We start from the raw sequence: 27729 nt of genomic DNA, 5'->3' as shown, positions 1-27729 counted from the left end.
GGAATGCTTTTTTCTCAGAGAAATAAGAAGCAGTGTTATCCAATGAGAGTGTATGCGCTAAGGAAATGGAAGGAGGCTTGAGGAGAAAGGGAAAAATGTGAAGCAGTCACTGCAAAGGCTTCAAAAAGATGACTATAGATTCTTGCAAGCTCTGAGAACCTGAAGAGAAGTCTGATACCATGAACTATCAGGAATTATAATTGGCACCTTGTTGAGATTTTATGCAGCTACTTCTGATAGGTATGGCAGGAGTGCTGAATGCCATTAGTGAGGGTTAGCAAGGCATACAAGGGCTGATGAGCACATTATTGAAAAGTTTACTATGAAGTCCAGTCTGAATATAAAGGAAGAAAAGCTAAATGCGAGTAATGGATTTGGAGATAAGTATTAGAAGACAAAAATTAGAAGACAAAGAATAAATTTAACAGTGATGATAAATTGGTAGGGAAATAGCAGGCTAGGATAGAAAAAACTCTTAAATGAGAAATTCCTACTGAGACCAGAGGTTCTCAGGAGATTGAAAACAATGATTTTGTCAAGGACTTCAAGTAGAAGCAGAATTTAAAAAATAGACACAGAAGTCCAAAGGCGGGGGAGGGGGGTTGTTGAAGAAGGGCTACAAACAATGGTCTAGAAGTAGATTACCCAGTCCTGTTTCAAGCAACATGTGTTGAAGAAAGGGGAATAAACAAAAGCTTTCTTTTAGAAAAGCTGCAGAAGATCTTAAATTTTAAGATAAAAATTCATGTTTCATTTAGTTTGAGAAGGTAGACTGAGATGTTTGTTTACCGTGGAACAGGGTCCTAAAGGGCCTTATGAGGAAAACAAAGAGACTACTCAGGAATGGAGTGGGCCTAGGGCCCAGGGAGGCAAGCTAGATAAGGTAGTTAGAAATAAACGGAATTTTGATTTCCCAGGCAAGATGGCCGAATAGGAAAAGCTCTGGTCCACAGCTCCCAGTGAGATCAACACAGAAGGCAGATGATTTCTGCATATCCAACTGAGGTACCCGGTTCATCTCACTGGGACAGGTTAGACAGTGGGTGCAGCCCACAGAGGGTGAGTTGAAGCAGGGTGGGGCATTGGCTCATCTGGGAAGTGCAAGGGTTGGGGAACTCCCTTCCCTAGCTAAGGGTAGCCATAACAGAGCGTGCCAAGAGGGATGGTGCTATCCAGTCCAGATACTACGCTTTCCCCACAGTCTTTGCAACCCACAGACCAGGAGATTTCCTCGGATGCCTACAGCACAATGGCCCTGGGTTTCAAGCCCAAAATTGGATGGCTGCTTGCGCACCTGTCTCACACCTGTGAGACAGAATCGTTCACTCCCCTAAAAAGGGGGCTGAAGCCAGGGAAACAAGTAGTCTAGCTCAGCAGCTCCCACTCCCATGGAGTCCAGCAAGCTAAGATCCACTGGCTTGAAATTCTCGCTGTCAGCCCAGCAGTCTGAAGTCGATCTGGGATGCTCAGGTTTAGTTGGGGGCGCGGCATCTGCCATTACTGACACTTGAGTAGGCGGTTTTCCTCTTACAGTGGAAACAAAGTCCCCAGGAAGTTGAGACTGGGTGGGACCCACCACAGAGCCACAAAGCCGATGTACCCAGATTGCCTCTCTAGATTCCGCCTCTCTGGGCAGGGCATCTCGGAAAAAAAGGCAGCAGCCCCAGTCAGGGACTTACAGATAAAACTCCCATCTCCCTGGGAAAGAGCACCTGGGGGAAGGGATGGCTGAGGGTGCAGTTTCAGTAGACTTAAATATTCCTGCCTGCCAACATGGAATAGAGGAGTGGAGCTCTGCTATGGGACAGTCTGACTCCTTAAGTGGGTCCCTGACACCTGTGCCTCCTGACAGGGGGGACACCTCCCAACAGAGGCTGACAGACATCTCATGCAGGAGAGCTCTGGCTGGCATCTGGTGGGTGCCTGTCTGAGATGAAGATTCCAGAGGAAGGAGCAGGCATCAATCTTTGCTGTTCTGTAGCCTCTGCTGGTGATACCCAGGGAAACAGAGTCTGGAGTGAACCCCCAGCAAACTCCAGCAGAACTGCAGCAGAGGGGCCTGACTGTTAGAAGGAAAACTAACAGAAAGCAATCGCATCAGCATCAACAAAAAGGGCATCCACACAAAAACTCCATTGGAAGATCACCAACAGCAAAGATCAAAGGTAAATAAATCCATGAAGATGAGGAAAAACCAGCGCAAAAAGACTGGAAATTCCAAAAATCAGAATGCCTCTTCTCTTCCAAAGGATCACAAATCATCACCAGCAAGGTAACAAATCTTGATGGAGAATGAGTTTGATGAATTGACAAAAGTAGGCTTCAGAAGGTGGGTAATAACAAACTCTTCCGAGCTAAAGGAGCATGTTCTAATCCAATGCAAGGAAGCTAAGAACCTTGATAAAAGGTTAGAGAAATTGGTAACTAGAATAACCAGTTTCAAGGAGAACATAAATGACCTGATAGAGCTGAAAAACACAGCATGAGAACTTCATGAAGCATACACAAGTATCAATAGCTGAATCGATCAAGTGGAAGAAAGGATATCAGAAATTGATGATCAACTTAATGAAATAAACCATGAAGACAAGATTAGAGAAAAAATAATGAAAAGGAATGAACAAAGCCTCCAAGAAATATGTGATTATGTGAAAAGACCAAACCTACGTTTGATTGGTGTACCTGAAAGTGATGGGGAGAATGGAACCAATTTGGAAAACACACTTCGGGACATTATCCAGGAGAACTTCCCCAACCTAGCAAGACAGGCCAACATTTAAACTCAGGAAATACAGAGAACACCACAAAGATACTCCTCAAGAAGAGCAACCCCAAGACACATAATCGTCACATTCACAAAGGTTGAAATGAAGGAAAAAATGTAAAAGGCAGTCAGAGAGAAAGGTCGGGTTACCCACAAAGGGAAGTCTATTAGACTAACAGAAGATCTCTCTGCAGAACACTACAAGCCAGAAGAGAGTGAGGGTCAATATTCAAGATTCTTAAAGAAAAGAATTTTCAAACCAGAATTTGGTATCCAGCCAAACTAAGCTTCATAAGTGAAGGAGAAATAAAATCCTTTAAACATGCAAATACTGAGGGATTTTGTCACCACCAGGCCTGCCTTACAAGAGCTCCTAAAGGAAGCACTAAATATGGAAAGGAAAAACTGGTATCAGCCAATGCATAAACAAACCAAAATGTAAAGACCATCCACACTATGAAGAAACTGCATCAACTAATGAGTAAAATAACCAGCTAGCATCATAATGACAGGATCAAATTCACACATAACAATATTAACCTTAAATGCAGATGGGCTAAATGCCCCAATTAAAAGGCACAGACTGGCAAATTGGATAAAGAGTCAAGATCCATTGGTGTGCTATATTCAGGAGACCCATCTCACATGCAGAGACACACACATAGGGTTAAAATAAAGAGATGAAATAATATTTACCAAGAAAAGGGAAAGAAGAAAAACAGCAGTAGTTTCAATCCTAGTCTCTGATAAAACAGAGTTTAAACCAACATAGATCAAAAAAGACAAAGAAGGGCACTACATAATGGTAAAGGGATCAATGCAACAAAAAGAGCTAACTATCCTAAATATATATGCACCCAATATAGGAGAACATAGATTCAAAAAGCAAGTTCTTAGAGACCTACAAAGAGACTTAGACTCACATACAACAATAGTGGGAAATTTAACACCCCACTGTCAATATTAGACAGATTCATGAGACAGAGAATTAACAAAGATTTTCAGGACTTGAACTCAGCTCTGGACCAAGCAGACCTAATAGACATCTACAGAACTCTCCACCCCAAATCAACATAATACACATTTTCTCAGCATCACACAGCAATCGTTCTAAAATCAACCACAAAAATGGAAGTAAAACACTCCTCAGCAAATGCAAAATAATGAAAATCATAATAGTCTCTCAGACCACAGTGCAATCAAATTAGAACTCAGGATTAAGAAACTCACTCAAGGCTGGGCGCAGTGGCTCAAGCCTGTAATCCCAGCACTTTGGGAGGCCGAGACGGGCGAATCACGAGGTCAGGAGATCGAGACCATCCTGGCGAACACGGTGAAACCCCGTCTCTACTAAAAAATACAAAAAACTAGCCAGGCGAGGTGGCGGGCGCTTGTAGTCTCAGCTACTCGGGAGGCTGAGGCAGGAGAATGGCGTAAACCCGGGAGGCGGAGCTTGCAGTGAGCTGAGATCCGGCCACTGCACTCCAGCCTGGGCGACAGAGCCAGACTCCGTCTCAAAAAAAAAAAAAGAAAAAAAAAAAAAAAAAAAAAAAGACACTCACTCAAAACCACACAATTACATGGAAACTGAATGACCTGCTCCTGAATGACTACTGGGTAATAATGAAATTAAGGCAGAAATAAATAAGTTCTTTGAAACCAGTGAGAACAAAGACACAATGTAACAGAATCTCTGAGACACAGCTAAAGCAGTGTTTAGAGGGAAATTTATAGCACTAAATGCCCACATCAGAAGGCAGGAAAGATCTAAAATTGACACCCTAACATCACAATTATAAGAACTAGAGAAGCAAGAGCAAACAAATTCAAAAGCTAGCAGAAGACAAGAAATAACTAAGATTAGAGCTGAACTGAAGGAGATAGAGACACGAAAAACCCTTAAAAAAAATCAATTAATCTAGAAGTTGTTTTTTTTTAAAGATTAACAAAATAGATAAAACACTACCCAGAATAATAAAGAAGAAAAGAGAGAACGATCAAATAGATACAATAAAAAATGATAAAGGGGATATCACCATGGATCCCAGAGAAATACAAACTACCATCAGAGAATACTATAAACACCTCTATGCTAATAAACTAGAAAACCTAGAAGAAATTGATAAATGTCTGGACAAATACACCCTCCCAAGACTAAATCAGGAAGAAGTCGAATCCATAAATAGACCAATAACAAGTTCTGAAATTGAGGCAGTACTTAATAGCCTCCCAACCTAAAAAATCCAGAAGGATTCATAGCCGAATTCTACCAGAGGTAAAATGAAGAGCTGATACACTTCCTTCTGAAACTATTCCAGACAAAAGAAAAAGAGGGACTCCTCCCTAACTCATTTTATGAGGCCAGCATCATCCTGATACCAAACACTGGCAGAGACACAACCAAAAAAGAAAATTTCAGGCCAATATCCCTGATGAACATTGATGCGATAATCCTCAATAAAATACTGGCAAACCGAATCCAGCAGGACATTTTAAAGCTTATCCACCATGATCAAGTCAGCTTCATCCCTGGGATGCAAGGCTGGTTCAACATATGCAAGTCAATAAACATAATCTATCACATAAACAGAACCAATGACAAAAAACACATGATTATCTCAATAGATGCAGAAAAGGCCTTTGATAAAATTCAATACTCTTCATGCTAAAAACACTCAATAAACTAGTTAATGATGGACTGTACCTCAAAATAATAAGAGCTATTTACGACAAACCCATAGCCAATATCATACTGAATAGGCAAAAGCTGGAAGCATTCCCTTTGAAAACTGGCACAAGACAAGGATGCCCTCTCTCACTACTCCTATTCAACATAGTATTTAAAGTTCTGGCCAGGGTAATCAGGGAAGAGAAAGAAATAAAGAGTATTCATATAGGAAGAGAGGAAGTCAACTTATCTCTGTTTGCAGATAACATGATTGTATATTTAGAAAACCCCATCATCTCAGCCCAAAAACTCCTTAAGCTAATAAGGAACTTCAGCAAAGTCTCAGGATGCAAAATCAATGTGCAAAAATCACAAGCATTCATATACAGCAATAATAGAGAGCCAAATCATGAGTGAACTCCCATTCACAATTGCTACAAAGACAACAAAATACCTAGGAATACAACTTACAAGGGATATGAAGGACCTCTTCAAAGAGAACTACAAACCACTGCTCAAGGATATAAGAGAGGGCACAAACAAATGGGAAAACATTCCATGCTCATGGATAGGAAGAATCAATATCATGAAAATGGCCATACTGCCCAAAGTAATTTATAGATTCAAAGCTATTCCCATCAAGCTACCATTGACTTTATTCACAGAATTAGAAAAAACTACTTTAAATGTCATACTAAACCCAAAAAGAGCCCATATAGCCAAGACAATCCTAAGCAAAAAAGAACAAAACTGGAGTCATCATGCTACCTGGCTTCAAACTATATTACAAGGCTACAGTAACCAAAACAGCATGGTACTGGTACCAAAACAGAAATATAGACCAATGGAATAGTAACAGAGGCCTCAGAAATAACACCACACATCTACAACCATCTGATCTTTGACAAATGTGACAAAAACAAGCAATGGGGAAAGGATTCCCTATTTAATAAATGGTGTTGGGAAAACAGTCTAGCCATATGCAGAAAACTAAAACTGGACCCCTTCCTTACACCATATGCAAAAATTAACTCAAGATGGGTTAAAGATTTAAACGTAAGACCTAAAACCATAAAAACCCTCGAAGAAAAGCTAGGCAATACCATTCAGGACATAGGCATGGGCAAAGACTTCATGACTAACACACCAAAAGCAATGGCAACAAAAGCCAAAATTGACAAATGGGATCTAATCAAACTAAAGAGGTTCTGCACAGCAATAGAAACTATCATCAGATTGAACAGGCAACCTACAGAATGGGAGAAAAATATTGCAATCTATCCACCTGACAAAGGGCTAATATCAATAATCTACTGGGAACTTAAACAAATTGAAAAGAAAAAAACAAACAAGCATCAAAAAGTAGGTGAAGGATATGAACAGATGCTTCTCAAAAGAAGACATTTATGCAGCCAATAAACATATGAAAACAAGCTCAACAACACTGCTCATTAGAGAAATGCAAATCAAAACCACAATAGGATGCCATCTCTTGCCTGTTAGAAGGGCGATCATTAAAAAGTCAGGAAACAAAAGATGCTGGAGAGGGTGTGGAGAACTAGGAATGCCTTTACTCTCTTGCTGGGAGTGTAAATTTGTACAACTGTTGTGGAAAACAGTGTGGCGATTCCTCAAGGATCTAGAACTAGAAAAACCATTTGACCCAGCAATCCAGTTACTGGCTATATACCCCAAAAATTGTAAATTATTCTACTACAAAGACACATGCACATGTATGTTTATTGCGGCACTATTCACAATAGCAAAGACTTGGAACTAACCCAAATGCCCATCAATTATAGACTCGATAAAGAAAATGTAGCATATAAAGACCATACAATACTACGCAGCCATAAAAAAGAATGAGTTAATGTCCTTTACAGGGACATGGATGATGCTGGAAACCATCATTCTCAGCAAACTAACATAGGAACAGAAAACTGAACACTGCATGTTCTCACTCATGAGTGGAAGATGAACAGTGAGAACATATGGACACAGGCAGGGGACCATAACACACTGGGGCCTCTCAGGTTGTGGGGGGCCAGGGAAGGATAGCATTAGGAGAAATACCTAATGTAGATGACAGGTTGATGGGGGCAGCAAACCACCATGGCACATGTATACCTACGTAACCAACATACACATTCTGTACATGTATCCCAGAACTTAAAGTATAATGATAAAATAAATAAATAAACTGAGTTTTATGTTAAGGTTCTTGAGTGTTGGTCAAATAAGTTAAGCTAAGGGGATTGGGGGATGGATTAGTTTTCTACTGCTGCTGTAATATTACCACAGATTCAATGGCTTACAACAACACAAATTTATTATCTTATAGTTCTGTTGGTTAGGAGTCTTAACACGGATATCACCGGCCAAAATCAAGGTATGGGCAGGGTTGTACTCCTTTCTGAAGGATCTAAGGGGAATACGTGTCTTTGCTCTTTTTTTTTTCGAGATGAGGTCTTGCTGTGTTGTCCAGGCTGAGGTGCAGTGGCGAGATGTCAGCTCACTGCAGCCTCAACCTCCCAGGCTCAAGTGATCTTTCTACCTCAGCCTCCAGAGTAGCTGGGACCACAGGTGTGCACCACCATGTTCAACTATTTTTAAAAATTTTTTGTAGAGACAGGGTCTTGTTATGTTGCCCAGTCTGGTCTCAAGCTCCTGGACTCCCACCCTGACCTCCCAACATGCTAAGATTACAGATATGAGGCACTGCACCCAGCCTGCCTTTTCAGTCTTTTAGATACTGCCATATTACTTGCCTCACTGTTCCCTTCCTCTATCTTCAAAGCCAGTAACCTGTTTCTTACTGACCATTCTTCTGTGGTCACATCTCCCTTACTCTTGTCTTTTACCTTCCTCTGACTTTTAAGGATCCTTGTGATTACATTGTGCCCAACTGGATAATCTAGGGTAATCTCCCTATTTTTAAGGTCAGCTGATTAGCAATCTTAATTCTATCTGCAAACTTAATCTCCTTTTGCCATATATTGTTCACAGGTTTGGGGGATTAAAATGTAGACCTCTTGGGGAGTGTTATTCACGAGGTAAACTGCAGAGGTTTGTAAACAAAAAAGAATGATGCTGAATTAATACAGTCTGGTTAATGTAAGTCAGACTTTTTCAGAATTGCTTTTGAGATTTCAATTGGGTTGTTGGCAACATGAGCCTAATCAAAATTCCACTCCCAGGCTGCTACGATTGATATGCAATTTCTAAATGTATGTTTAAAATACTAATACAGCTTGGGTAACACAGTGAGACCCCCTCATCTCTGCAAAAAATAAAAAAATGCCAGGTATGGTGGTGCATGCTGCTAGTCCTAGCTACTCGGGAAGCTGAAGTGGGAGGATCACTTGAGTTGGGGAAGTTGAGGCTACAGTGAGCTGTGATGGTGTCACTGTACTCCTGCCTGGGTGACAGAGCAAAACCCTGTCTCAGAAGTATAATAAAATACTAATATTAATATTACTGATAATAAAACTACTACCACACCTAACATTTCTTGGGCTTTATGTATTAGGCCCCTTTTAAACTAATTATATGAACTAACTTTATCCTGAAATATGGTGAGGAAGAAACAATCATTTTCCCTATTTTCACATGAGGAAAGTAAGATAGTAACTTGTCCAGGGTTACAAGGTGAGGATTTGAACTGCAACCCAGGCAATGTGGCTCCAGGGATTTTGTCATTACATTATACAGACTCCTTCTGTGTGTCTCTCTGGGTTGGGGGGCATGGCGTGTCTCATGAATATCTGTTTTGGGTTAGATATCAAAGGGTACAAGTTAGAAACAATGCTTTAGGAGATTAATTGGGGCAGGATCTTTTGAAACACCCATGCGGGAAGAAGTGGCTTTTTACCGTACTGAACCTACACAGACACCAGGCTTCTTTAGTTCAGGTCAATCTAAATACAACAGCAAAACCATCTACTCTTTTCTTTTCCCTCTCTTCCTCTCTTCCTTTCAACAAATATTTTTTGGTTATTGACAATGTTAAAACAAACTGTACTGGACATTATATAAAGCTCGTTAACTCAGACATGAGACTCCAATGAACAATATTTAGTGGAAGTAAATGATAAAATCTGCCCAAAATTTTGCTCATTAATTTATAAAATCATAATTGCATTATTGTAAACCTTTTTCATTTCTTTTTTCCACCCCTATTTTCTTATCTATGTTCTGTCTTCTAGTATCTCTCTGCCTCTACTCATATTTTCATTACCTTCTTTGAGCGTTGTTTTTCATCACTTTGCTCTCATGCCTTTTGTTTTTTGCTTCTCAGTTGTCTAGATTATTATCTCCTAGGTAGCCACACCATATATTGAACACACTCTGGAAATAAACTATTTTATTTTAAAATACTAAAATTCCCCTGAATTCATTTTCTCCTTTCCAACTGCTTTATCACTTTATTTCATCCATGAATAAAAGTTCAGACCTTCATTCACTCTGCTCCTTATAACAAGTTTTTTACTAAACTCCTGCTTATAATTCTCCCAAATCTCCTGACAATATATCTGTCTTCACATTTTTCTCTGACTTTTCTAGCAAATCGAATCTTGTCATTCCCCTACTCAAAATTCGTTTGTTCTCATGATCGACCAGATAAAATCCAAAGTCCCTTACAAGGTACAAACAATCCCTACCTACCCATCTAACTTCATTTTTACCTTATCTCCCAATTCCCCTTGGTGTGGTACTCTCTAGCAGCACAGGCATGCTTGTGGGTTACAGAACACATCACACTCAGCCATGCCTCTGTAATCTTCCATCTATCATTCTCCTATTCACTCTGCTGCTTTTCCTCCATCCATATGTAAAATTTCTAGTCATTCTTTAAGACTGTTCAAATGTTATCTGTGCTGTGAAGGATTCCCAGTCTCATTTAGGCAGACCTGAGAGTCCTCCTCTGCTCTCTCACATAATGTACATCCCTCCAATGTTTGCAAGAATATTGACATTAGCATTTGGAGTCAGGACTTGGGGTTTTCTATGTCCAATACGTAACACAGACTCCAGTACATAGTAGTTTAATCATCTTTATTAAAGCTACCTATTATTTAGCCTACCTACCATAACGATAGAGTATAGCTCTTCTTTCTGCCTGCATATCAGTTTCTCAAACTATATTTTTTGGAACACCAGCACCTCTACAGGAGTTGTATACTATGAATAGAGTTAGGCTTTAGATAGTTATGTAAAATGTAAGTTTGTTTTTATTATAAGTTTAAGAGAAAAGTCCAAATTTTCTTTTCTCATTTTTTAAATTTCATTTGTTTATACTGATACATAATAGATGTACATATTTGGAGGGGGGTACACGTGACAATACATTCATGTAATTTGTAAAGATAAAATCAGTATAATTGGGATATCCATCACTTTAAATATTTGTTTTTTCTTTCTGCGAGAAACATTTGAATTATTCTCTTCTAGTTATTTTGAAATACACGATAGATTATAGTAAACTATAGTCACCCTAGTAGCCTATCAAACACAAAGTCTTATTTCTTCTATCAAATTGTATATACCTTTTGTTTTTAATTTCATAATAATTCTCAAGTGCAAAGTTCACTTAAAAATCACCTAAACCATCTAAAATGAGAAATTTATGTTTGTTTTACCATCACCTGGATGAGGAGCAACAACAAAAATACAAAGCATATGTATATATTGCTGAAATGACAACATAATTACCTCCAAATTTACTTCTTTCCAACCCATCTCTGCTAACCTGGATTATTGCCAATGAAAGAATAAATTTTGCTCATTTGCCTTGTTTTTACTTACATTAACTGATGGAGTGATGTTGGCTCTGTGATTTTAAGCAGTTCATCTTAGCAAAACGTAACTGTTAGAAGGGAAGCTTTGGGGAAATATTCACTGAAAAACAAGTTGAGGTCCAATCAGGAATACAGAAACTATACTATGTAACCAAGGGAATATTATTAAAATGTTACACAGGGATGGAGGGATGGTTCTCCAGACCAAAAAGGGAAACACTGTGGTGACCCACAGATATAAGCTGTGGGAAGCTGTTACTACCCTTAGAGCTAGGAGGACAAGGGGAAAAGGTTGTGTTATTAGAACTCAGAAGTTTAGAGGAGCCATCCTTCTTAGCTGGGGCTTGGACCTCTGAGAAGTAGAAACAGCCTAGCTGGGGCTGGTACTTTTGAGGAGTCATGAGGACTCTGGGACTTAGAGTGTAAAAGAAGTAGGAGACTGGAATCAACAGCTAAAGACAGGATGACAGGTTATTATTGCTGAGGTGATGCTGATAGCAGGAAGCAAATGGAAAGGAGCAAGTCCCTTTTCTCCTACTCCAGGGGCCCACATTTCCTCCAGTAACCTCTATTGATAGAACCTGTCAGGAAGCCAGTTGGTAAAGGAGATACATTGTTTGCAGAGTCCTAGCACCAGCCTTACAAAACCAGGGCAGAACTATGAATACGAAGTGGAGAGATAATAGTTTAATAAACAGCACTAACAACAATTATATCAAGAGTATTAAGCAATGGTCAGAGTAACCACCTTCCAGCTTAAAAAAACTATACACGATCAATCCTATGTTCAAAACCTTCAAGAAGTATAAACCTCTACTGAATGAGACATGCACTTGAGTATGGTATGTCATCATAATCATTTAGTCATCCAATTTGGAATCTATATGGCAGACATTATTCTAGGTACTTGGGGTTTTGGTTTTGTTTTGTCTTGGTTTTGGTTTTTTGCGGGGACAGGGTCTTTCTCCAGCTGCCTAGGCTACAGTACAGGGATGCGATCTTGGCTTACTGCAGCCTCGACCTCCCGGGCTCAAGTGATTCTCCCACCTCAGCCTCCAGAGTAGCTGGGACTATAGGAACACGCCACCACACCCAGCTAATTTTTTTTGTATTTTTAGTAGAGACGAGGTTTTACTATTGATATGGTTTGGCTGTGTCCCCACCCAAATCTCATCTTGAATTGTAGCTCCCACAATTCCCACGTGTTGTAGAAGGGACCTAGTGGAAGGTAATTGAATCGTGGGGGCAGGTCTTTCCTGTGTTGTTCTCCTCATAATGAGTAAGTCTCATGAGATCTGATGGTTTTATAAAGGGGAGTCCCCCTGGACATGTTCTCTTGCCTGCCACCACGTAAGATGTGACTTTGCTCCTCCTTGCCTTCCGCCATGATTAAGGCCTCCCAAGCCATGTGGAACTGTGAGTCAATTAAACCTCTTTCCTTTATAAATTACCCAATCTCGAGTATGTCTTTATTAGCAGCATGAGGACAGACTAACACAGCCATGTTGCCCAGGTTAGTCTTGAACTCCTGGACCCAAGCAATCTGCCAGCCTCGGCCTCCCAAAGTGGTGGGATTTCAGGCAGGAGGCACCGTGCCTGGCCTACTTGAGTTTTAACAGCGAAAATATAGATACTTGCTTGCCCTTGTGGAATGTTCATTCCAGTGAAAGGGAACAGACAGTAAATTAGAGACATGTCAGATGGTAAGGGCAATGGAGAAAATAAAGCAAGTTAAGGGCAGAGGGATTAGGGTGGGGGCAGCTCTTTCATATGATGTGGTCCTGGAAAGCCTCAATGATAAATTTTATCAAAGACTCAAAGGAAATAAGAGGGAGAAAATCACATGAGCATACAGGGAAGATCTCTTCAGTAAGAAAGACTAGAATTTAATAAGAGTAAGGTTGTTGAACGTTTTGCAAGTGGATGGACTTTTCCGTGGTTCTGCAGTTTGTTTTTTATTATTTGCATAATTCTCTTTACAAAAACTGTGATCCTAACTGGGTAACATAAGCTTATTATCAAATACAGTACAAAGTTCAAATATTCTACAAAATATTGTTCACCGCTTCTACTAAAGGAAAAGCTATGCTTCCTCACACAGCAGGTTATAAAAAATTTGCTGATGTTAAGAAGAATTAGCCGAAGTATATAATGTCTTACCTCTCCTATAAAAATACCTCCTTTGTTTCAGAGTCAGCTATGAAATTCTAATAATAGTCTCAAACCTTTCACTTGGATTATGTTAGTAAATGTAAAATGCCCAGCACTGTACATAATTACTTCTTTGTTAAGATGTCAACCTTTGTTTTTTAGTTAAGAGTTAATGAACCTTGATAACTGGCAAACAATCTTTGAGCCAAAAGTAGGATGGACACCATCAGTACTCTTAACCCAAAACAATGAAACCATTGTTGGCATTAGGATTATGTTGCTTTCTGTTCAGATAATTTTTTTTCTGAAAAAAATGTATGCATACTTTGTTATTCAATGGTGTCAGAAATATTAATAAGTTAAGTATAATTAAGTATTCCTTAAACAGTTTGTTACTCAAACAATAAATGTGAACTTATCTATAAAGTTAGAGGACTAAAAATGGCACAGAAAGCAGTAATACTCTCATGTTAAAGGTTTTTTAAAAATTCACAGTATTTCTGCCCTTGAAAAACATGAGTTGTATATGTAACGTAAAATCTTTTTCTGTGGCCAGTAAAAATTTCCAACAGGAAAGCCTGGGTGGGTATGTCTAAAATTCATTCATCTGAAAATGTAATTTAAGATTGGGCACTTTTATTATAGAAAATAGAAATTTGAGTTACCTTATATTACTTTTTAACTTAAAGAATAATCTTGAGAGGTCAATGGTGTCCACTGGAAGGTAAGAACTTGGTTCTGGCAGGAAAACCACCACATATGGCTGGTAGTATTTGCAGAGCACTTAACCTCTGTGCCTAGGTTCTTGTAGCTGTCAAGTAGAGATAATAGTAATTGCTACCTTCCGTGGGAAGTGAGCTTGTGCTTTGACATCTTTAGTTGAAGATGCTGTATAAACACAAATTATTATTATTAGAACACAATACATATATGCACATAAAACACCAGCATGGTGCTCTTTTAATGCTTGTGTAACATCTATAAATAATGCTCTTCCATGCTCTCTATTCACTTTAGGTCAGAGAAGATCATAGCAGACCACTATTCAATTTCCATAAGTATGGAGGAAATATATTTGTTAAAGCTCCATGTCATCTTTTTGAGAACTAAACCTGCTAATTCCTTATGGTCTCTGTAGCAATTGCCCAATGGCCCCCACCCAAGTTGAGCCTTTGGTATTTTTTAAAATGTTGGCTAAATTCTTGGAGATGCAGAACCATCAGGGAAAACCTGGGGGAATGAAATTGGCCAGTGATATTAAAATTTTGGTTGTTTAACATTTAACTGAGTCTCAACAACGTGTTAAAGTGCTATCTAAACAGATAATTAGCTAGTGGCTGTGCAGTGGGCTGTCTAAATTTAGCAGTGAAATTAGGTTTAGGGAATGAGAATATAGAAAAAGAAATTTTCTCAAGGGAAACGGTGGTGTCAGCACAGCTGAGGAATGTCACAATAGCTACATTTTGTCAATTATGATCATCATCAGGGGATCTCCCGGAGCGATGCAGGACAAGGTGTATTCATAAATGCATCTTGAGGATAGGTGATAGAAAACCTTGGCTGCAGGAGACAAGCTTACAGGGGACGACAGAGGCAGACAGGCACAGGGAGGGAGGGAAGAGGAAAGGGCTGGAGGGAAAAAAGGCACTAGACCGAGCGCTGGGAGACTGGATGGGAGGCAGAAGTTAAGAAAGAAAAAAGAGGCGGGCAGGGTGTAGAATGGCTTGTAGCCTTGGAGGTGAGTAAGGCCTTGTAATCCAGCGGGCGGAAGGTGGGAAGACCCTATTGACTGAAAGCCGAGGACAGCGTGGTCTTGGCCGCAAGCATGCATTAGTTTAGCTGCGACAGGCTAATTTCTGGGCGGCTGATCCTTGTTCAGCTTTCCTGCTACTGGAACACATTTATGGCTATCTCGTGGAGATGACAGGACCTACATAAAATTAATAGTGTCAGGCCTGCGGACTGGTGTCCTCTGCCTACAATCCGCCGCCCTACGACGGACAGTCCAAATTGTCCACCCTCCTACTCCCCCCCGCGGAACCGATGTGGCAGTGGCTCCAAGGTCAAGCCGCCGGTACTGTGCGAGGCGGGAGGATGGAGAGGGCAGGGCGGGCAGCCACCTGGGATGAGCGAGGGTCATGGTGGACCACAGACGCTCTTCTTATAAGGGCAAATGTTTAATACTTCCCGAGGTCGCTTCTCTGCGATCAAAGGGAAACAGGCAAGAAAATAAAACTACACATACGAACATGCAAATGAAACAAAACCAAGGAAAAACACCAACGCACTCGTTGGGGGAAATCCATGGCCTCCTGTTGCCAGTCGCCGGGGCGGAAAGTGGACAGCCCAGCGGCCAGTGAGAAGCAACAGCAAGAAAGCAAACCTTCTGAGACCCCTCTCCTCGCCCAGCTCAGCCGGCCGTTCTACCAAGCCGCCCTCCCACAGAAAAGAGCAGGAAAAACGCCTGTGCAAACGTGCCTTGGCGAGCGGGGGATAAGTGGGCTGGGAAGAACGGAGGGATTCGGAGAGCACAGCTGTCCCCGGGAACAGGAAGGAGGAGAAAGTCTCTCCCTTCAGTCCCCCGCGCCCCAGCGAGGAGGAGGATTACTAGTCCAGCAGGCTGCGTCCAGCTTCCTACACAGGAACCTTTAGCATGGGCAACGGAAGGGCAGCCCCATCCCGCCTTCCCCTCTCCACCCCTCCTCGTCCCAGGTCCCCGCCAGAGGGAGAGCGCCACCCGGGAGAGGCGAGGGCCGAGCGTGATTGTCCCGCAGCCCTCGCCTCAGTCAGCGCCGGGGCCTCGGTGGACCCGCTAGGGGTGGAGTGGGCGAGACCATTGGAAAGGCAGGGAAGGGGGGAAACCAGGCAGGAACGAGGGGCGGGGCCGACTAACCTATTCCAGATTTTCCTGTCCCTTTTAAAGCTCTGCTTTGGGAGAAACCCCGTTATCAAAGTGGATGAAAAGAGTTTTTTTTTTTTTTGAAAGGGGAGGAGCATGTGTAGGAGGGCGGGGTGGGAGGAGACAGGGCTTGCGCCCGGGGATCAGACGGGAGCTGGAGTTGCGCGGGGAGGGCTGGCGAGTCGGGCGCCGGCTCTGAGGGTCGGCTTCTTTTCCCCCTCTCGCGTGGGGCGGGGTGGTGCGTTCCGAGTTCCCAGGAGTTCGAAGCGGGCGGGTGCCGGGGGGAGGGGAGTGGCGGCGGCGGCGGGCGGCTCCCGCCTCAGCCTCGGCAGTGGCGTCGGCGACGGCGGTGTCGAGGCAGCCGCCAGCGCTCCGCCGAGTGTCAGCCGGCAGCGACGGCGCTAGAGCTGGGAGCTGGGGACGCGCGCGCCGGACCTTCCACAGCCTCCGCCCAGAGCCTGAGGCGCCGGGGCCGGGGGAGCCGGGGGGCGGGCGGGAGAGCGGGCCGGGGGGAGGGTGGGGGATGGCGCGGACTCCGCGGCCGGCCCCGCTGTGTCCTGGAGGCGGCAAAGCACAACTTTCCTCCGCTTCTCTCCTCGGAGCCGGGCTCTTGCTGCAGCCCCCGACGCCACCTCCGCTGCTGCTGCTGCTCTTCCCGCTGCTGCTCTTCTCCAGGCTCTGTGGTAGGTGAACCTCGGCGGCCGGCGTGGGCTGAGGGAGCCGCCACTGAGGGTGCGGGCGCCGCGGCCGGCTCTGCCAGCCGTTCTTCGGGGCAGCGAGGCGGTTGGCTGTGCGAGCGAGTGCCGAGGACTTTGGTTGGAAACTTTTCGCCGCGCCCGGGGCGAGGCCCTGGAAGGGCCGGGCCAGCGAATGCTGCGCCGGCGGCCCGCTCCCCTCCCCCGCGGCCGCGCGGGTCGCCGTGCGGATGGCCGAGGGTTGGCGATGGTGCTTCGCGCTCCGAACTCCGGGTTTGCTCCGGGGACCGTTACTTCCTCGCTCGTTCCGTGGGAAGCCGAGAGCGCAGACTCGTGGGTTAAGGTGCCGGGATGCACGTTTGCCGCTTTCTTTTTTTCCCGGTGAAACTTGAGCTGTGAGGCCAGAAACACTAGGGACCAGAGCCCGACGGAATGAAGCCTCCGGGTCCACTTCTCATGGCCTTCCACCCTGGAGAAGTCACCATTTTAGCCCACCCAGCCGCAGAATCCCCTACAGCCAGTTTTCTTCCGTCTTGTGCCCCCCGCCCCCGCGCCCGGCTCTGCCCTGGCAGCTTCTGGATCTCTCTAGATTGAGCCTCGTCCCTGCCTTCCAGCTTGTGGGACGTCTCTCACACTGCCCGTGCTTATTTTACCAACCCCCAGGAACAAGATTTACGTGTTAAATACCTAATTTCATGGACTGTGTGCCCCGGCTGTTCTAACCAAAACAGTCACGCGCCTGTTTCCCATCCTTTCCCTCGTGTTGTGTTCCTGTTTTCCTGTCATGTTTGGGAGTTAGTCTCTGTGAGTTTTGTTCCCAGGTATGCCAGACCAGAAGCCTACTTATTAAGGATCGTGCTAAAAAAAAAAAAAAAAAAAAAAAGTCTGCCTTTCATGCAAGAGAAACGGACTTAAGTGGTAATTAATGGAAGGCAGTGATTTGGGAAAATAAGGACACCAGCCTTTGGTGGGAGAGGAGTATCAGAACACTGCGAGACATTATTAGAGGGCTCTTGGTAAGAAAAGTAGAGGGGCAGAGCTTAAGCTTGCTCAAAGATTGGTTTTCAGTATTTCGTGAAACCGTAAACTGAAGTTTTACTAGTATTTGTTAAAAGAGATGTGTGCAAATTTCTTGGATAGTGTGATTTAGGAGGAGGAGAATCCTATTACACGGTAGGTGAGTCAAGGTAGTTGCTTATGAGGGAAGCAAAGTTTGCATGATGGAATTGAGTGTCCCGTCTGGGCTGAGAATTTCCACTTCCAGTTTACCACCACGTTTCCAGCACTGTAATGAAATCTAATTTACACAGAGTATAGTATGATAAATGGAATATTATTAATTGTACACTGTTTCTGTATGCCGACTCCCCAGATACTTGATTCCAAGACAAAGTTCTTAATGCTATATACCTTTTTAAATTGATGGCAGAGTCTAGATTGAATTTGTGTGCTGTTCTATTCCATGAAGGAGAATTGGGGATGTTGCTTACAGTTGAGTGACAGGATAGTTGGAGGGGACCTTACGAGTTTACTATCCTGACTTCGTTTGTGTTAAGGACTGAGAGAATATACCTCTACAGAGGCAGATCTAGTTAGGCAAAGCTCTGTGGAAGACTGAAGCCAGGTAGTATGCATAGCTGATACAGGAATTATTTACATGATAATTTCTTAGTGGTTGTGAAAATGAATTGTTGATTACTTTTTGAAGGAACACATTGGTTTTCCCATGGAAGAAGAAAACACTTTTTAAAAATCTCCTCAATAATGTAGCATTGGAAGGACTTGATATTTTAATTCAGAGCCTAATGTTAAAACTTAAGCAGTGTAGGCAAATGGACTGTGGTTTAAAGCAGGTGTAGTGTTTAGAGTCAACTCTTCTTGTTGTAGAGGTAGACACTAGTTTTGTATTCCTGTGTGCTACTCATTTAAAACAGCTTCCTTTTTTGGCTTAATAGTGTTATAACACCCTAATTTGTGAGCCCTTATGACGAGTTTTTTCCATCAACCTTTATTTTAAAATTCAGTCTTTGAATAGGGCACAGTTGTTGTGACTTACGGAAGCTTAGTGGTATGGAAGCAAAATTTTCTTCCAGTAAGCTGTTAAGTCTAACAAGTTGTTGATTTAACTCCTGTTAGTTACAATGACATTCGTAGTACTACTTTCAAGGTTTGGCATGTAATTAATATTTGCTTGGAGCCAGTTTTAGAGTTGAAAAGAGTTTTAAGCTTGAAAAAGATAACTATAGCTGATGATCTGTTGATGAGAATGCTTTGTTTTATCACATACAGATTTTTCTTTTTGCTGCTATTTTTGATATTTTGATATGTTTGATATGTAGCGTGGCCTTAACTTTATCGCGTTAATTTAACTGTTAAAAATATCCATCAAAACTGGTGGATCTGATATTCTGAAAGCTATAAAAATGTTTATATCAGACTTGCTGGCCATTTGTTTTGGGGTTGTGCATTATCTTATTTGGAGAACTGAACTTTTAAAATGAGAATTTTACAGGTTGTCAAATTGCCAGGTTTTTTTTGTTTTGTTTTGTTTTTAAGCCTAAGAAATTTCTAGGTATAAGTGTCAAGGGTGCTGGGCTTACATCATCATCTGACTTGATAAACGTCATTTAATTATGAAATTCTAAATTTCTTTATGATGGCAATAATCAATTCATAGATGATCAGATTTATCTCACTTTTTCTTCCCACATTTTTTTGGGGACATAGAGAATATTAGCATGGGTATGGTCATGATCAATAACAAGGTAGACTGTTTGACCTTTGTAAGGTCCCATTTGGCTCTGGGATTCTACGCCTCTTTCCATTTTCAGCAAAGTTTCATGTTAAGATGGATGTTTAAAAGAGCACAGAAAAGAAGATCTGATGTGATGTGGAACTTTTAAAAGCACTTTGACTACTTGATAGGCTTGGGAACATAACACACGCATAAGACAGAGTCCTGGCTTCAAGATGCTTATAACTTTGTGATCGACCTAAAGGAAGCATGATTATAGAACAGTTTGGTGTTTATGAGGTATTTTGATTTGCCCGGAAACGGGACAACTAACCCATTAGGTAAACACTTACGAATGTTCAATGAAAATAAAAACAGTCACTTTAAAAAAATCATCTTTTAAAAGATCTTATTGAGATGTCTTCTTCCTTCCCTCCCTGTCCTTAAGGCCCTTCCTTCCTCCCTTTCTCTCTCTTTCTAGCTGTAAATCATTGACAAGTTATTTAAGCTTGGAAACTTGAAGTTTCTCTTGTTTTAAAGAGAGATAACATTACTACCTTGCTGATAGAGATCTTGTGAGGATTAAATGACAGAATAGAATAAAACACTTAGGAGAGTGCATGAAATATAGTAACACTCAAATGTTAGCATTTATTATATTGCACAGCATAAACTAACCGGGCTGGTATTAGTGATTCTTAAATTCTACACCAATGTGCTGAATAATTGAGTTTTCAAATTGACTTGCTGTATTTGTACTTTACATCTTTATATTGAGTCTTAGCCCAGTGATCTTCAAATATTTGTTAAATTTATGTAAATATACAGATGATGAGTGTTCAGAATATTAGAATATAGTCAAATTAATTCAATTGTATAATTGTATGGAACCTAGTTGACTATTCCCTTAATGATGTCCAGTGCATTTTAAGATTTGGCAGTTCCATAAGGTCACTTAGAATGTTAGTGATTATACTGAAGATAGGAGTTGGGAGAAGGGACTCACAATTTGCTTCTGCTTTAAGTTAATGATGGTATCAGTTGGGTTCTGTAGTACATACTGCCTGTATGAGTCTTTCTGCATCCTAAACAGATATTTTTGGAAAGTAACACAAATTTAGAAGCAAGCAGAAAAGATGGAATCTTTCTTTCTTGCAGCTATCTACATCAGAAATAAGAATTGGAAAAGCTGGACAATTGTGTGTATTATATATATTTTACCTTGTTTGTGTCATTTATACTTACATCTATTTACAATTTAGTAATTTGGCAATTCTTATGTGTGTTTTGTATGTGTATAGTTAAGGGATAAAACTTATGGGTTATTGTTAATTACTTGAAAATTATTGAAGGGAAGCTTTTTATGACAATCATTGTTAAAAGAGAGCATTTTGACATTCTGTAACTTTACCATTAAAAATTAGTGAGTAAATAATACATTGCTATAACATATTCTGTAATCTATTAAAATCTTCATAAAAATTGACAAACACTACATGGTTTGCAAAGATGAGACAGTTAATAATTACTATTAATATGTAAATGTAGGTTAAAATGAAGTAACCCTTAAGTCAATAATGAAACTTTAAAGACAGTTTTGTGTACCATACACACACATCCAAAAATCTGAGCACTATTAATCTGTCATATGTTTGATTACTTCATATATTTTTGTCTAAAATGGTCTTTAAATTGTTGAATCTATATTCTTTACTGAATTTTATAAAATTTATGATTTTTATTTATCAGGATAAACTGTGATATAGTTTAATTATTTATTTAACATCTGTTGTGAGGTCGGGCGCCGTCGCTCACGCTTGTAATCCCAGCACTTTGGGAGGCTGATTACTTTAGGACAGATTACTTTAGGTCAGGAGTTTGAGACCAGCCTGACCAACATAGCGAAACCCCATCTTTACCAAAAATATAAAAATTAGCTGGGCATGGTGGCAGGACCCTGTAATCCCAGCTACTCGGGAGGCTGAGGCAGGTGAATCGCTTGAACCCCAGGGGGAGGAGGCTGGAGTGAACTCTGACTGTGCTATTGTACTCCAGCCTGGGTGACAGAGCGAGACTCCATCTCAAAAAAAAAAAAATCTGTTATGAAACTTTGCTAAGGGTAGCTTCAAGGTTTTTTCCTAAAAGAGTTACTAACTATAATGTAACTTACCAATTACAAATTTTAATGAGGGCTGCTTCCTATGAGTCTAGATACAGCCATATTGCAGGTACTATAGTTGTTTTAGAAAGGATATTATATACTTATATTGTGAAGTTTACCTGTTTTCTTTAGTATAGCATCCAGGAGATTGTTTTTCTTGCAAGACTATTGACTGCCCACCATTCCTTCTGCTAAATAAGATGAGTAGGGAAGACCTGTTGCATTGTGAGTAGATATTCATAAACTGGAATGTGAGCCATGTGTAAAAAACTTTGGTTTCAACTTTAATGATAAAAAAAAAAAAGATCAAACTTGTTCTTACTTTAAATAGGTTGGCTGTTGCACCGAGTAGAGGCCCTTTAGGCTCTCAGCCTAGGTTTCATCATAAGAAATAAAATAACAGAAAAAGGGAGTAGGCCTGTAAATCGCTATTCTCAAATAGCTAGAGCCTGCAAAGATAGGATGTGTGAGTTAAAATCATAGTTACTAGGGAATCTTTTTCAAAGCAATGTGGCCAGGCCCCACTATGGACTTACTAGATCAACAGTTTTTGTTAAGACAGGTGAGGTTTGGAGTCCAAGGGTTGGGACATTTGTGTTTTGAAAGACAATATCAGATAATTCTTCTCTCGACAAGTGCTATTTATTATAGCATTTTCATTTATGATTTGACCAAATATTATCAATCTTCTGAAAGAAATGTGTTTCACTGTTTTGTTCAGTATTTGTATTCCCATGTGCTTGGCATGTAGTAGGCACTCATATTTATTTCAAGAGCTTGATGGCGAAATCAAGGTTAGTCCAAACCAGCATGTTTTAATAGAAATATAATACAAGCCATGTAATTTCAAGTTTTCTTGATGCCACATTTAAAAAAAAGAAGAAATACGTGAAATTAATCTTATTTTATTTGACACAGTGTAACCAAAATATCATTTCAACGTGCAATTGTTATTAAAAATTGAGATATTTTACATTTTCTTTCATAGTAATTTTTTGAAATCCAGTAGATATGTTATACTTACAGATCATTTCAGTTTGGACTAGCCACATATAATGCACTTCGTAGTCAAGTGTGATATTCCTGGTGGCTACCAGTTTGGATAGTTCAAGTCCAAAGCTTTAATTGTCTCTAAAGTGGATTGTGCCCTTTTGTGGTCTTTACCCATAAGGCCTAGAATGATGTTGCTCTTCCTTCCTACCTAATCAAATTCTGAAGGTCTTGGTTTAGGATTGACTTTCTCCAGGAAGGCCTCCCTCATCACTTCTTGCATACAGTGAGAATGCAATTCTGTTTTCATTTTTTCATGCTTTCAGGTTTAGAACAGTCTTTGTTAAAGTGTTACAGTGAAACCCTTGTCTCAGAAGGTAGGTTTTTGGAAGAAGTACCATGGTTTAATACATTTGGGAATAGGGAAAGCTAATGATATACCCCCTTCATGGAAAGTTACAATGTGAATTAGTTTATTAATGGTCTAAGAAATTCTTCAGTAAAATATCCCATTTAACAAATTCTTGGGTGTAATATATGTTACAGAAGTTATGTTATGCAGAACACACTATAGGAATATATTCTTAAAGAGATTTGTACTCTTGATAATTAGAAAAAGTTGGTAGACTTAAAGATATTATTTGAGATAGTTCTCCACTGATTTGTCCTTTTAAAAAAATTATTTTTCCTCTCTTCAGTTCTATTTCCCATTGCCTCACCCATTTTGAATTTGAGATGTTTGCAGAATTGACTTTCTAGGAGAATAGTAGTCTTCTGCTTTGTTATTTCAAAATCAGCTATATATTATTTACCTGTTTAGCTTAAGCAGCTTCTGTGAGTTGTATTGTACTTTATGTATGACACATCTGACTCTGGAATTGAGTTTCATGAATGAAGTGGGTGAATTTAAGATAGTCTATTTTGTAATGGAAGTATGCTAATATAAAACTATGCAGGACTAGGACTCCAACTAAGTGTCTGAGAACATTATATAGAATGTCAGGAGTGTGCTTGACTCTTCTGTTGCTTCAATTCAGAAGAAAAAATTATTAATGAAATGCTAGTATTGGTAAACTGTAGTAAAATCAATTTAATATAGTAATTATGTGAATTATTCATGATAGACATGATTGCTGTTACTGAAAATCTTAGGCCCTAGTTTTTGGAGATTATTTATAAGATTTCTAATTTAGTTGTAGCTAGATTCTTAAAGTACTCTGCAATTATGGTGGCTATTTTGAAATTGTGCTTTTTTTTTTTTTTTTTTTTTTTTTTTTGAGACAGAGTCTTACTCTGTCGCCCAGGCTGGAGTGCAGTAACGCGATCTCCGCTCACTGCAAGCTCTGCCTCCCGGGCTCAAGCGATTCTCCCGCGTCAGCCTCCAGAGTAGCTGGGACTACAGGTGCCTGCCACCACAGCCGACTGATTTTTTGTATTTTTAGTAGAGATAGGGTTTCACCGTGTTAGCCAGGACGGTCTCGATCTCCTGACCTTGTGACCTGCTAGCCTCAGCCTCCCAAAGTGCTGGGATTGCAGGCGTGAGCCACCGCACCCAGCGAAACTGTGCATTGTTTATCAAGCTTGTTTTTCATGTAAAAGGATCTGGGCATTGATATATTTTCATTATATTTGTAGTTAATAGTAAAAATATGTAAATGTTTAAATGTTCTTTCATTATAGACTCAAACTCCCTACTAATTTGATTTAGAGATAATCATTCATGGTTATACATTTAATTTAATACTGAGTCTAACAATAAACTGCCTAGTTTTTAAAACCTGCTTAGAGATACCCTACCTACTTTATTTTAAATGCAAAATAAAAAAGTGCTTCTCCATTCCTTTAATTTTTTGGAAGACAGTCAAGTGGAAGAAGGCATATAGCTAACAGTTCTATACTTCTCTTTAAGGGCACAGGGCTAAAACATGATAGCAGCATTTCTCACTAAATCATAAGCCTGCTTATGTTAATGACTACAGCAGTCACTCTAAAACGCTGCATTTCTGCTTGTTAAATTTAAAGGAAGTAAAAAATTACTGCCAACACAATCTTTGAGAAACATGCAAATAATGCAGTTGTATTTAATGTCAGCTTTTGTAGTAGTTTCCCCATTCCTGTAAACACTTCTGAGGTTGTAAGTATATGATTATCTTGATGCAGTTTTTCTGCCTAGTTCATATTAAAAGCAGGGTGAGCTTCAATATTGAAATAGCAGTAAGGGAATGTCTGTTCTTTTTCAAAGTGTTGCATTATTCATTGTTGTATACTAGTACACTGCCAAAGGATTTATAATTTTGTTCTTTCAAACTGATATAGACCCTACAGTTGACTGATTTTGAATAACAAAAAGGCATATCAAGTTTAGAATTAGTAATACTAATTAGCAGGAAATAAGACTATCTAGATTATTGACGTTCTTTTCTGTATTTAAGAAAATAAAATTAAGAAATAGATTATGTTTGCAGTTTTCAATGAGAAAAGATTTTCAACTTTTAGATTCTTAAAGTACTCAGCAATTATGGTGGCTATTTTGAAAGTGTACATTGTTTATCAAGCTTGTTTTTCATGTAAAAGGATCTGGGCAATGATATATTTTCATTACATTTATAGTTAATAGTTAAAAATGTTTAAATATATAAGTAGAGCTGATGAAATTTGTGTTTGGCATCCCCAAAAGCCCCTTTTCCTTCAAAAGCTTTAATCCTGACAGCATCTCTTTAAATATAAAAACAAATTTCAGTTCCCTAAGAAAAATACATGGTTTTCTTTGAGGATACTACTGTTGCTTTGCTGCCCTCTACAGTCATCTAAAATAGTCACTCTAGATTTTTCTGTCATCAGATACTTGTAATACTTCCCTGACCTATGTATGAGCTTTATATTTCAGGAATGGGTTAAGTAATTTTTACTATTACAGTAGAAGTAAAGTTTAGTCACGGTTGATCTATATCTGTCATGCAAAAAAAAAAAAAAAAAAGGACTTAGAGATTTGAGCAAGGGATAAATTGGGGACTACTGAGCAACAACCATGTGCTAGGGAGTATAAAGGATACCACTGTGGAATGAGGCATGTTGACCCTCTAAAGCTTATGAACTCATGAGTACGATTAATGGCTTATATATAAAATGCTTATATATAAAATGACATTTGTAACAACATGCCGAGTGATATGATATAGTTTACAGAAATATTAGTAAGGACTGGAAGAGTTAAAAATGAGACTTTTGAGCTATGTCTTCAAGAGTTCAGACAGAAAAACAGGGTGGTTTCAAACATATTTAAAACACAAAGCAGGCTGGGTGCGGTGGCTCACACTTGTAATCCCTTAGAGGCTGAGGCAGGAGGATCGTTTGAACCCAATTCTTTGAGACCAGCCTGGGCAACATAGTGAGACCTTGTCTCTACCAAAAAAAATAAATAAATAAATAACCAGGCATGGTGGAGTCCACCTGAAGTAGCAGCTACTCAGGAGGATAAGGTGGGAGGATTGCTTGAGCCCGAAAGGTGGAGGCTGTAGTGAGCTAAGATTTTGCCTCTCTGTATTCCATCCTGGACAGTAGGGCAAGACTCTGTCTCACCAAAAAAACAAAAAACAAAACAACCCCACAACCCTACAAAGCATCTGTTACATAGAAAGGACTCTTCTAGGCTCCTTGGAGTCTCTGCCCTTAAGAAATGTAAAACTTAATTGTCAGGACATTGGAATGAAAGATGTCTTTCTCTGTGTGTATGTGTGTGTGTGTTTGTGTGTGTGTATTAAACCCAGTTCTCTGCCTGTTTCCTCCCCTGTTAAATTGGCTAAATAATACTTTCTTCACAGAATTGCTATGAAATGAAATTGCAATAAAGTGCTGTGTAAATACAACAAACAATACAGTGAACAAAAATGACTTGTCTTATGTTAGAAATTTAAACAACGTATTGTCAGATTATAGAAAGAGGACCAATTTAGGGATGGAAGAAGACTTAGAGGAGCTAATTTTCCAGCTGAATCTTGAAGGAATAGCTTAGATTTCCATTTGTGAGGGAAGGTCAATGAAAAAGAGGGTGTTCCAAGTTAAAAAGACCACTGAGATGAGGACTCTAGAAGGAATTAGTGTTCCCATGTGACTCAAGCATGAACTTTATGGAGGGAAATCATGGATTTTTAAATACTTTGCTGAGGAGATGAGACTGTAGTAACCACTGAGGAGCTTTTGAAGGCAGGTAGATAGATTGTATAGCTCTGGCAGAAATGTAAAGGATATATTGGAGCTATGACAAGACGAGGAGCTTTTGAAGGCAGGGAACTGTTGAGTCCATCCATGACTTGATAGATTGTATAGCTCTGGCAGAAATGTAAAAGATATATTGGAGCTATGACAGACAAGTGAAGGTGACAACCATTGTGATGTTCCATGGAAAGAGAGAGGATTACAGACATAAATGGCAATTTTGCAAAGGGATTTGAAGGGAGGCTTGGGTCTGAGAAGTAGATGATATGGTGTTCCGATATCATTGTGGGTGAGGAAGGAGGAGTTAGATATGAACCAACTTGGAATAACTAGGAATAACTAGGAAAGGAGGATGAGATGATTGATTAGTCAATCCAGTAAGGTTTCACATGCATTTGTGGTGTAGTTTTGAGCTGTAGCTGGAAATTTGTGAGAGGTGGGGATAGGAGGGTGAGGCACGAGGGGTAGGAGGTAGGTTGTGAAACTGGGAATTAGCAGGATTGAGGTATTTGCATTGGATAAGCTGTTCCAGAGAGAGAAGGGAACACAGGCAGAAGAGAGAGAGAGAGGGGGAGAAGAAAGAAAAGTGGAAAGAGGGAAGGGAATAGTGGATGGGGCTAGAAATATTTTTTAGATTGAGGTATTTTGATTGGA

The 27729-nt window shown here is 40.3% G+C and overlaps 1 protein-coding gene and 1 pseudogene across 5 annotated transcripts in view; one reads left to right on the top strand and one right to left on the bottom strand.

Annotated features, from left to right (window-relative positions):
• LOC126947823 (uncharacterized) overlaps window positions 1–14500 on the bottom strand; it is a 173620-nt pseudogene extending 159120 nt beyond the window's left edge.
• A 1927-nt stretch (window positions 14501–16427) lies between these two features.
• NECTIN3 (nectin cell adhesion molecule 3) overlaps window positions 16428–27729 on the top strand; it is a 120863-nt gene continuing 109561 nt past the window's right edge. For 2 of the 5 annotated variants that reach the window (XR_007723209.1, XM_050778896.1), the window contains exon 1: window positions 16436–16963. Coding sequence is in view for 4 of the 5 variants with exons in the window: in XM_050778896.1 (XP_050634853.1) it covers window positions 16804–16963 (160 nt within the window). In the remaining variant the exon portion in view is untranslated. Of the gene's footprint in view, window positions 16964–17205; window positions 17309–27729 lie in introns of those variants that run through there. The other 3 variants (XM_050778897.1, XM_050778898.1, XM_050778899.1) reach the window with 3 other exon arrangements.

This window comes from Macaca thibetana, chromosome 2, assembly GCF_024542745.1.
Source record: "Macaca thibetana thibetana isolate TM-01 chromosome 2, ASM2454274v1, whole genome shotgun sequence".
NCBI classification, from domain to species: Eukaryota; Metazoa; Chordata; class Mammalia; order Primates; family Cercopithecidae; genus Macaca; species Macaca thibetana.
Note: the sequence above shows the minus strand (reverse complement) of the source record. Positions and strands in the feature narration are given on the sequence as shown.